General features: G+C 38.1%; 1 protein-coding gene across 6 annotated transcripts in view; it reads right to left on the bottom strand.

Annotated features, from left to right (window-relative positions):
* The window catches only part of AUTS2 (activator of transcription and developmental regulator AUTS2), a 1110481-nt gene that overhangs the window by 617987 nt on the left and 480458 nt on the right, over positions 1-12036 (bottom strand). For all 6 annotated transcript variants that reach the window (XM_058569470.1, XM_058569469.1, XM_058569471.1 and 3 more), the window contains exon 3: positions 322-423. In XM_058569470.1, the coding sequence (XP_058425453.1) occupies positions 322-423 (102 nt within the window). The remainder of the gene's footprint in view (positions 1-321; positions 424-12036) is intronic.

The raw sequence follows: 12036 nt of genomic DNA, 5'->3' as shown, positions 1-12036 counted from the left end.
CCAGTTGTAGCAGTGCCTATTTCTTTTAATTGTTAACAGTAATATTAAAAGTATTCTCACTTCCCTTTGTAATCTGTTGTTTCTAAGGTGACAAATACAGCTACCTACCTTATAATTTGTGAAAACACATTTTAGATCAAACTAGAAAACAGAACACAACAATGCAAGGCTCAAACAAGTATATGCCAAGAAAGGGTGAACTGCAATGCCTGGATGTACGAAGTGATGTGAAGGGATGGGAGTGCTGGGGAATTGAGACTTGCCCCAAGAGATGTGTGGTCTGGTGGTTTTGTTGGATTTTTCTTTTTTTTTTAAACTTACATCGCTGAGCCTTTCCCGAGAGCTGCTCCTGCGGAAGCCCTTGGATTCTCCACTGGCGCTGTCACTGTCACTGTCCCTGCAGCTGTTCTGCCCTGGCTTGAGCTAAAGGCAAAGGAGAAAAACGAAAAGAGTCAGTGGTCTCCTCACACAACTGTTTCTTCGCCCCTGTTCTTTAAGCCTTGTCAGAAGTGGACTATTTAAGAGTCTGATCTTTAACATTCTTCTCAGTTCCTGAACAGTGCCAGGCAAGCTGCCACTGAAAGAAACATGAAAATGTCAACGTAGATAAAAGAATGAGCAAGCCTTAAATAAACACTTGAAAAGTCTAGCAAAGGTCCATGAATCTTGGAAAGCAATCTTCCCTCAAATTATTCCTCTGTTCCATTGTGATTTTTTTGTCAATAATAAAAAGACCAAAAACACTGAATAAGCTAAAGCCAGATTATACCAACTATGATTTCCCACCTTACTACTTCTGTCCTCTTCTGAAAAAAAGAAACAACAAAATAGAATAAAAAACAAAGTTTTCTTCTCCTAGGAGAAAATGATGAGATGCTGTATATTATCCTTTAACCAGTGGGAAATCACTTAGTGATCCTGTTTTTTGAGACAACATTCTGGAGATCTCCTGCCAGATATTTAAAAGTACTAGATTAAGACCTACAGCTTAAGTAAATTAAGCCAGCACTCATTCCACAAATATGCATTAAGTGCTACATTTGGGCCTGGTAGTAAGAGTTGGAAATATGGTGCGAAGCAAAAAAAGTCTGATCTTATGAAGCTTACACCTTAGCAGTTTCTATAAATTTACCCAACTCTGATTTCATGTTCAGGATGTTCTACACATTTACCTAGCTCTGATCTTCCATTAAAAATGAATAAACACAGAATTGCAAACCATCAGGCCATGTAAGACTATGAGTCACATACCTATGGACCATAAGTTTATGATGTCGACACCAACCACATCTGCAGAGACTCCCAGCAATTCAATGCATGTTACAGGACATAGCCCCTTTACAATGTTCTCAATCCAGCAAGAGAAAGAGAGTGCAAGACAAGCAAATATAACAACACAAGGCAATACACGCTAAAAAGCATCCAGGGACGTTCACAGGAAAGGTGATTTCTGAAGCCTTGGATTTTCAAAGCAGATTGAGTTCATATGGCTAGGAGAAGATCGGAAGACACTCCTGAGGGGAAGAAAGGCAGAAAGCAACATGCTAGGAAATGACCAGGAGTCTTATATGAAACAGGGAGTTCCTTTTGGAGGAAATAAGAAAAAACATTAGAGAGAGGTGCATGGATCAGAACATGGAAAGTCTCACATAAACCACAAGCCCATATTTCTGAGCAGGAGGGAACTTCAGAGAACAGAAAAGATAACAGGTAGTAAAACTTTTGCCTGCAGGTTTTCATGTGGTTCTGGGGCCAAGAGGGAAGATGAACCAGGATGAATGGAGAATGAATCTGAATCACCATTCCCCGTACCTTGAATGTGCCTCTTTAAAGACTACAGTTCAGATCCCACTTTTGGTCATACCATCTCATCAGCTATCCCTAAATCCCCACTATATAGAGCATTCTTTTTTGCTTTCAATCTTTCCACAAATCCAGTTTTATCACTTTCTGCTAAAATTCCTTTCTCCAGGAAGTCTTCTCTTATGGAACCCAGAAAAATGACGCTAATTTTACTTTGTATCCTCCTGAGCCCTTAAGTATTTAGTTTCCTCCTAAGATACTGCTAAACCTGCTAATTCTAAATTAATTCAGATACAGGCCATATGAGCCTTTTCTTATTACTATGAAATAAAAGTTCAGAATATTGTCACTCTCGTCAAGCTTTAATTTTTATACTAAAATAAAGGAGGATTTAATCTAAAATGAACATCACCTTCTCTCAGTTTCCTGAACATGTCATGTCCATTCCCACTCTACACTTTTTCATACTACGTTTCCTCTGTCTGGAATGCTCACCCTTACCTTCTCTGTACTTCTCAGGACAAGATTTTCTTAAAGCTCAGATATTATCTCCTCCACTATGGTCTTTGAAGAGATCTTTATTTCTATATTTATTTTTTAACATACGCTTTCAAAGTTTAGCTAGCATATCATTCTTCATTAAATGCCCTTGATAATTACAATATATTTACTAGTTTAAAATAGTCTCCTGTTAAATATATTTGTATTGATGATAAAACCTGCACATGGAGTGGGCCCTCTAACTCATAAGCAATGTCAGAACTCTTATGCCACTGGATCTCTGAATTAAGTCAAGGTAGATAAAGCTAACGCCAATGTATGGATGAAGAAACAAACAGCGCAAATAATGTGCTCAGAATTAGGCATAGGCATGAGATCTAGGACTAAACTCATGTCTCTACTGCCTACTCTTCTCTTCATTTTAATTCTTAATGCCCATTTAGATATTTACACTTGGAAATAATGATTCTGCAGTATATTAGTATTCTCTATAGATATATTTGTGGTACTTGACTGCATTCACAAAGAAAGAAATCTTATTATGTAATATTTGATCAAGAGATGTTTATAAAAACTCAGTCCCTCAACTTAGGTGAGAAATAAACATCCAGCAGGGAATTAAGGGCATAAAAGTGTGAAGACTTTTCCTAACATCCAAATGCCTTAACAAAATCTGGACTTTACATTGGGTCTTTTCCATGTTTCTTCATGGAAGGAAGATGATGACTTCAACAAGGCCCAACAAGAGACGCCAGTGGCCCTGACGTAAATTATCTGACTGAATGTTGATCTAGGCTAAGGGCAAAACCCAAGAAAGACCGAGAGGAAGCAGCTTGCTAGCCTTCCCTGTGCCCTGCCAGCAAAAGCACTTCAGCGACTTCTCTTCAGAGAGCCTTACATAAAATCCACCCCCACACTACCCCTTTCTCCTCCAGAGCCAGGCTCAAGTTTAAAGGAAACTTAGGATTTTAAGCTGTCAGACGGCTCAATATTTCAAAGAAATGGACTGACTACAGTAAGTACTAAAGCTAAACCACAAGATTTCAGGCAAAGAAGTATTCATTCCTAATCCCATGAATACATTTAAAACTGGCATTTTCAGCCATGTCCAATGGATCATTTTGGGTAGCATAACTAACTCAGAAGTTATAATCCTTCATCTGAAATTCCCAGCTATTACCTACAACCAATAGGCATTACAAAGGCCAGGTGCTGGCTTAAACATTTAAAGACCTAAGATAAATGGATCTACTTGCATTGATTTCTCCTAGCATCCACTGCGGCTCTGCTATAAGAAAGCTTTGCTGTAACTGATGCAATCAGATTTTTTACTATCAGCCTTTAGATAATTCAGGACCTCATTTATTTAAAAATTACTGTAATGCACTCTCTAGTTGCAGAAGTTTCTTCCCATTAGAATATTATATAGTTTACACATCAGAATTAGAACAAAAAAGACAAAATAAAAGGAAGCTAGTAAATGGCATAAGCAGCAGTAATTCTATCAATAAGATTAACGTCTTTTATAAAACATAAGAAGTCAGTCATTTTTCATTAGATTTCATTGTCAACAATATATTCTCTAAACTCTGAAACTGTGATCTCATTACAGAGTTAACTGTTATTAACGGCTAATTAGGAAAACAACAATCCATGGTTTTGTCACGCTGCTAATAAAAATATAGTAAAGTCCTATCACCCTGGACTGAGTACAGGTAGAGCAATTCTGTGCACATCTGCCAAGATCTGTGAGCCAGGCTGTGCCATTCTTTTCAGCTTGAGTATGGAGAGTTCTGACAAGATGCTAGATGCTCAGCAGGTGTCATTAACCCTTCAAACAAAATTCATAGAAGGATAAAGTATGTGGGATAGATATCTATGCCTGAACCTCGAGAGGAATGATAAGAATTATGCAGCGCAATGCAGAAGAGCATCCAAAAGTAATCTCCTACCACAGTTTTGGTCCCTCAAGGCAGCATAAATCCTATTTCAGACTACAAAGTTTTCTTGTAAGAATCTAAACGAACTCTACACAATCTTTTAAAAATGTGTCAACAAGCACAAAATCTTCTTTTATTGAAAGAAATTTTGTACTACACCTTCACTAACACCAATGCAGCAAGTATTTAATCTTGTAAAAATGTTGTTTTGTTTTTTCAAAATAAAACTGTCCCCAAATGGGGAAAGTTTCATAGATTTAGGTGGCATTTGTACTATTTTACCCCTTTAGGCTTTAAAAGGTATTTCTGATGAAAGACACAGAATAAAACTAAAAAACTTTATGAAAAACTTGACCCATCAAAATGAGCTAAGAGGAAATTACTACTACAAAGAAAGTTACAAAGTTGACCACAAAAAACATTTTCTTAAGAAATGAATAATATATTGTACTTTTAAATGTATAGTAACAAGTTGTGCCAAAAGCTAAAAATTAAATTCTGGAAACTCGGGCAGGGCAAGGAATTTGTGCAAAATTTCTCTGGAATCATAGAATCAGAAGTTATCTTGTTATTGTCTTCAACAGTTAGAGAAAGAAGTTTAAGTAAGGATTTGAAAATCCGAAAGTTAACCATTAGTAAATTTAGATATTAAAAATACTTGTCTTCCAAATCACTATCAAATATAAAAGGATTAAAATCATAATCGATAGAGAAACAGAAAGAAAATAAGGGAAACAGCAAGAAAGCAAAAGCATATAACTAAGTATATTGGTTATAATAGTAATACACATGGATTAAGCTTCTATTTTAAAAAAAAAGTGGTGACATCTAGTCTGTATTGGGTAAAAAAGATAAACAATTATCCTATTATTTGTTAGTTATAAAGGACTCCTAAATTTAAAAAAAAGAGAGAGAAAAAAAGACAAAATATTATAAATGGCCAGATGAAGTCATATGTCAAAGGCAGTCATTTTACAGGTATAAAAGGTATAATCTTTACCTTTTATACTCCTGTAATTTATACTAAAGGATAAAGTTATAAACCTTGACATGTCAATATATAAACTAAAAAATATTTTAAGTAATAAAGAAAATCAACAGAAGGTAGGGACTTGAGCATCCTACCAATCAGGGAACAAGAAAACAGAAAATAGAAAAGGACACAGAGGTTAAAAACTTCAGTTTGACTTGGCAATAGACGGTAGGTCACAAAGAATATCAGAATAAATTTCAAAATGTAAAAATTACATGAGTAGCCATCTCTACGTTGAAAATTAATGACAGGAGGAAGTAACAAGATGGCGGCGTAAGCAGACTCTGAACTCACCTCCTCCTGCGGACACAGCCAATTTACAACTACTCATGGAAAAATTATGCCTGAGAGAGAACTGAAAACTGGATAAGAGGAACTCCTGCAAGAAATGACAATCCTAATTGAGGTGGAAGAGGCAGAAACTCCCTTCTGGAGAGAAAAAAACGCTGCCTTCACAAGCCGCCAGCATCACGGCCGCCGAGGAGCAGCCCAAAGGTACACAGCCCTCCCTGGAGAAGCGGGGCCCTGAGCCAGGGAGCACTCCGCTGTAGGCATTTTGTGGACCCTGCACAATCGAGACAAGTGGCATAATATCTGACTTTGCCTGCTACTAAAACATTGGGGAGTACCCCCAGAAAAGCTGGTTCACAAAGAAATTAAAACCGGCTCTTAAAGGGCCCACGTGCAAACTCACCTGTCTCAGAAAGCAACCTAAAATCACCAGAAAGAAAGGTGCACAGCCCTTTGGGGAAAAGAGACTCACCTGATAGGCTCTGAGTGCATCCCAGTGAGAGGTGAGACCTCTCCAGGGACTGGGACATTGGTGGCGGCCATTGTTATGGCCTGGTGTGGGTGTGCTGACACAGACACTATTGGAGTTCTCCCTGAGGCCTGCTAGCCCAGGGTCTGCCCCAACCACTAGAGCACCGATTTAATCCAGCTCAGCCAGGGCAGGCAGCCCACCCTAGGGACTGGCCCCACCCAACAACAAGCCCTCAGGCAACTTGTGGGCCTGCATAGATTGGTGATTGGATTATCTGCAGCCTGGTGACTGGGCCCACTTTAGTGGGGCAGGGTGTGCACAAGAGAGCAGAGTGTGGCGGGGTGGTGGAGTGTGTGGGGCTCCCGCCATGGAGAAACTGGGTCCACTTCAGGAGGTCGGGGAGCACACACGGGGCAGGGCTGTGTTCACTGTGTGTGTGGACCTGTGGGCAGCAGGGCTTGTCAGCTGCAGAAGACTTGTGCTTCTCAAAGACCCACATGGGGGTTTGCCCCACCTTCCAAAGCCTGAAACAATTGGGTGCTCCTGTGCCTGAGGCCAGCCCCACCCAGCTGCAATCCTCAGAGAGAAGACAAGAGACCTAAAGGCTGGAGGCCTATAGCAACTGTAAGCCCCTGAGCCTAACAACCTGCCACGCTGGGGGCCTACTCACTTAAAAGAAATACTGCAACACAAATGTGGTATTAGAACTTGCAGCCAACTGTGCTGGGGCTTCCCACACCCAATAAAGAGACTGAAGGGCCCACAACAACTACAAGCAGCTGAGCATCACAACAGCTGGCCAGGAGCATAACTCTGACTCCCTGGGCACCTACAGGGAGAGCAAACACGCCACAACAGAAGGACACACGTAGCCCACATAGGGGTCACTCCTGGAACATTGAGAACTGAGGGAAGCACACTGCAGGCCTCCTAAGGCATCACTTATATAATGTCACCTATCCAAGAGCAGGAGATGTAGCTGACCTACCTAATACATAGACACAAGCACAGGGAAAGAGGCAAAATGAGAAGGCAAAGGAATACATTCCAAGTAAGGGAACAGGACAAAACCCCAGAAAAGGAACTAAGTGAAACAGAAATGAGCAACCTACTCGACAGAGAGTTCAAACAAGGAGTGTTAAGGATGCTCACTGATCTTGGGAGAAGAATAGATGAATTCAGTGAGAATGTCAAGAAAGAAATGGAAGATATAAAAAAGAACCAATCACAAATGAATAATACAATACTGGAAATGAAAAATTTACTAGAGGGACTCAAAAGCAGAGTAGAGGATACAGAAGAACAGATCTGCAAGCTGGACGAAAGACTAGAATAAATTACCCAAGCTGAACAGGTAAAAGAAAAAAGAATTAAAAAGAGTGAGGACAGTCTAAGAGACCTCTGGGACAACATCCAGCGCACTAACATCCATCTTATAGGTGTCCCGGAAGGAGAAGAGCGAGACAAAGGGGCAGAGAATCTATTTGATGAAATAATAGATGAAAAATTCCCTAACCTAAGGAAGGAAACAGACATCCAGATACAGGAAGCAGAGAGAGCACCAAACAAGATGAATCCAAAGAGGCCCACACCAAGACACATCATAATCAAAATGTCCAGAATTAAAGATAAAGAGACAATCCTAAAAGCTGCCAGAGAAAGACAAGTTACACACAAAGGAAACTCCATAAGGCTATCAGCTGACTTTTCAGCAGAAACCTTACAGGCTAGAAGAGAGTGGCATGATATACTTAAAGTGCTAAAAGGAAAAAACTTACAGCCAAGAATACTCTACCCAGCAAGGTTATCATTCAAAATGGAAGAAGAGATAAAAAGTTTCCCAGACAAGCAAAAATTAAAGGAGTTTGTCACCAAGAAACCAGTGCTACAAAAAAATGTTAAAGGGACTGATTTAAGGGGAAAAGAGAAGACTACAAATAGAAAAAATTATCTATTTCCATGATAAGAGGGTAATGTATACAACTGCACAAAAAAAGAGGTTAGATATGATATCAAAAACATAAAATGAGGGAGGAGGGGGGTTAAAGAGTAGAGCTTTCAGACAGAGGTCAAACTAAAGAGACCATCAACTCTGTATAGAGGACTACTAGAACACTCAGAAAAAAAAATTTTTTTAAATGATAAGTACATACTTATCAATAGCTACTTTAAACGTCAATGGACTAAATGCTCCAATTAAAAGGCATAGGTGGCTAACTGGATAAAAAAACAAGACCCATATATATGCTGCTTACGAGAGACACACTTCAGACCTAAAGACACTCACAAACTGAAAGTGAAGGGATGGAAAAAGATACTCCACACAAATGGCAATGAAAAGAAAGCTGGGGTAGCAATACTAGTATCAGACAAAATAGACTTTCAAACAAAAACTGTAAAAAGAGACAAAGAAGGGCATTATGTAATGATCAAGGGAACAATCCAACAAGAGGATATAACACTTGTAAATGTCTATGCACCCAACATGGGAGCACCTAAATATATAAAGCAATTATTAACAGACATAAAAAGAGAAATAGACAGTAACACAATAATATTAGGGGACTTTAACACTCCACTTACACCAATGGATAGATCATCCAAACAGAAGATCAAAAAGGAAACACTGGCATTAAATGACACACTAGAACAGATGGACCTAGTAGATATATACAGAGCATTCCATCCAAAACCCAAAGAATACACATTCTTTTCAAATGCTCCTGGAACATTCTCCAGGATTGATCACATATTAGGCCACAAAACAAGTCTACATAAATTTAAGAAGACTGAAATAATACCAAGTATGTTTTCTGACCACAACGGTATGAAACTAGAAATCAACTACAGGAAGAAAATCAGAAAAGCCACAAATATGTGGAAATTAAACAAAATGCTACTGAACAACGATTGGGTCAATGAAGAAATCAAAGGAGAAATCAAAAAATACCTGGAGACAAATGAAAATGAAAATACTACATGCCGGAATTTATGGGATACAGCAAAAGCGGTTCTAAGAGGGAAGTTTATAGCAATACAGGCCTATCTCAACAAACAAGAAAAATTTCAAATAAACAATCTACCAATGCATCTAAAGGAACTGGAAAAAGAAGAACAAACAAAGCCCAACATCAGTAGAAGAAGGGAAATAATAAAAATCAGAGCAGAAATAAAAGAAATAGAGACTAAAAAGACAGTAGAAAAAATTAATAAAACCAAGAGCTGGTTCTTTGAAAAGATAAACAAAATTTGACAAACCTTTAGCTAGACTCATCAAGAAAAAAAGAGAGAAGGCACAAATAAGTAAAATCAGAAATGAAAGAGGAGAAATTACAACAGACACCTCAGAAATACAAATTATAAGAGAATACTACGAAAAGCTATATGCCAACCAATTCGACAATCTGGAAGAAATGGATAAATTCTTAGAATCATACAACCTTCCAAAACTGGATCAAGAAGAAATAGAGAATTTGAATAGACCAATCACCAGTAAGGAGATTGAAACAGTAATCAAAAACGTCCCCAAAAATAAAAGTCCAGGACCAGACGGCTTCCCTGGTGAATTCTAACAAACATTCAAAGAAGACTTAATATCGATCCTTCTCAAAGTCTTCCAAAAAATTGAGGAGGGGGGAAGCTTCCTAACTCATTCTACGAAGCCAACATTACCCTGATACCAAAACCAGACAAGGACAACACAAAAAAAGAAAACTACAGGCCAATATCACTGATGAACATCGATGCAAAAATCCTCAACAAAATACTAGCAAATCGCATACAACAATACATTAAAAAGATTATACATCATGATCAAGTGGGATTTATTCCAGGTATGCAGCGATGGTTCAACATTGGTAAATCAATCAACGTAATACACTAAATTAATAAAATGAAGAATAAAAATCACATGATCATCTCAATAGATTCAGAGAAAGCATTTGACAAGATACAGCATCCATTTATGATGAAAACTCTGAATAATATGGGTATAGAAGGAAACTACCTCAACATAATAAAGGCCATATATGACAAACCCACAGCTAATATCATCCTCAGTGGTGAAAAACTGAAAGCTATCCCTCTAAGAACAGGAACCAGACAAGGATGCCCACTCTCACCACTCCTATTTAACATACTACTGGAAGTCCTAGCCAGAGCAATCAGGCAAGAAAAAGAAATAAAAGGGATCCAAACTGGAAAGGAAGAAGTGAAACTCTCACTATTTGCACATGACATGATTTCATATAGAGAAAACCCTAAAGAATCCACCAAAAAACTTTTAGAAGTAATAAATGAATACAGTAAAGTTGCAGGATACAAAATCAACATACAAAAATCAGTTGCATGTCTATACACTAACAATGAAGTAGAAGAAAGAGAAATTAACAATACAATCCCATTTACAATTGCAACAAAAAGAATAAAATACCTAGGAATAAACTTAACCAAAGAGGTGAAAGATCTGTACACCGAAAACTATAAAACATTGCTGAAAAAAATTAAAGACACAAAGAAATGGAAAGATATTCCGTGCTCTTGGTTTGGGAGAATTAACATAGTTAAGATGTCCATACTTCCTAAAGCAATCTATAGAGTCAATGCAATCCCTATCAAAGTTCCAACAACAATTTTCACAGAAATAGAACAAAGAATCCTAAAATTTACATGGAACAACAAAAGACCCCAAATAGCTAAAGGAATCCTGAGAAAAAAGAAGAAAGCTGAAGGTATCACACTCTCTGATTTCAAAATATACTACAAAGCTATAGTAACCAAAACAGCATGGTACTGGCACAAAAACAGACACACAGATCAGTGGAATAGAATCGAAAGCCCAGAAATAAACCCACACATCTATGGACAGCTAATCTTCAACAAAGGAGCCAAGAACATACAATGAAGAAAAGAAAGTCTCTTCAACAAATGGTGTTGGGAAAACTGGACAGCCACATGCAAAAAAATGAAAGTAGACCCTTACCTTACACCATACACAAAAATTAACTCAAAATGGATTAAAGACTTGAATGTAAGACCTGAAACTATGAAACTTCTAGAAGAAAACACAGGCAGTACGTTCTTCGACATCGGTCTTAGCAACATATTTTCAAGCACCATGTCTGACCGGGCAAGAGAAACAACAGAAAAAATAAACAAATGGGACTACATCAAACTAAAAAGCTTCTGCACAGCAAAGAAAACCATCAACAAAACGAAAAGACAACCTAACAAGTGGGAGAAGATATTTGCAAACCATACATCTGATAAGGGGTTAATCTCCAAAATATATAAAGAACTCATGCATCTCAACAACCAAAAAACTAACAACCCAATTAAAAAATGGGCAAAAGACCTGAACAGACATTTCTCCAAAGAAAATATACAGATGGCAAATAGGCACATGAAAAGATGTTCAACATCATTAACTATCAGGGAAATGCAAATCAAAACTACAATGAGATATCACCTCACGCCCATCAGAATGGCTACAATTAACAAGACAGGAAACAACAAGTGTTGGAGAGGATGTGGAGAGAAGGGAACTCTCATACACTGTTGGTGGGAGTGCAAACTGGTGCAGTCACAGTATGCAAAAAAATTAAGAATAGAACTACCATATGATCCAGCTATTCCACTGCTGGGTATTTATCCAAAGAACTTGAAAACACCAATGCGTAAAGATACATGCACCCCTGTGTTCACTGCAGCGTTAGTCACAATAGCCAAGACTTGGAAGAAACCCAAATGCCTGTCAATGGATGAATGAATAAAGAAAATGTGGTATATATATACAATGGAATACCACTCAGCCATAAAAAAAGACAAAATTGTGCCATTTGTGACAACACAGATGGACCTTGAGGGTATTCTGTTAATCTAAATAAGCCAGACAGAGAAAGACACACACCTTATGATGGCACTCATATGTGGAAGATAGACAAACAAACAACACATAGATAAGGAGAACAGATTGGTGGTTACCAGAGGGAAAGTGG

The sequence above is a fragment of the Diceros bicornis genome, chromosome 26 (assembly GCF_020826845.1).
Source record: "Diceros bicornis minor isolate mBicDic1 chromosome 26, mDicBic1.mat.cur, whole genome shotgun sequence".
NCBI classification, from domain to species: domain Eukaryota; kingdom Metazoa; phylum Chordata; class Mammalia; order Perissodactyla; family Rhinocerotidae; genus Diceros; species Diceros bicornis.
The sequence above is the reverse complement of the archived record's forward strand: the minus strand, read 5'-3'. Positions and strand labels throughout refer to the sequence as shown.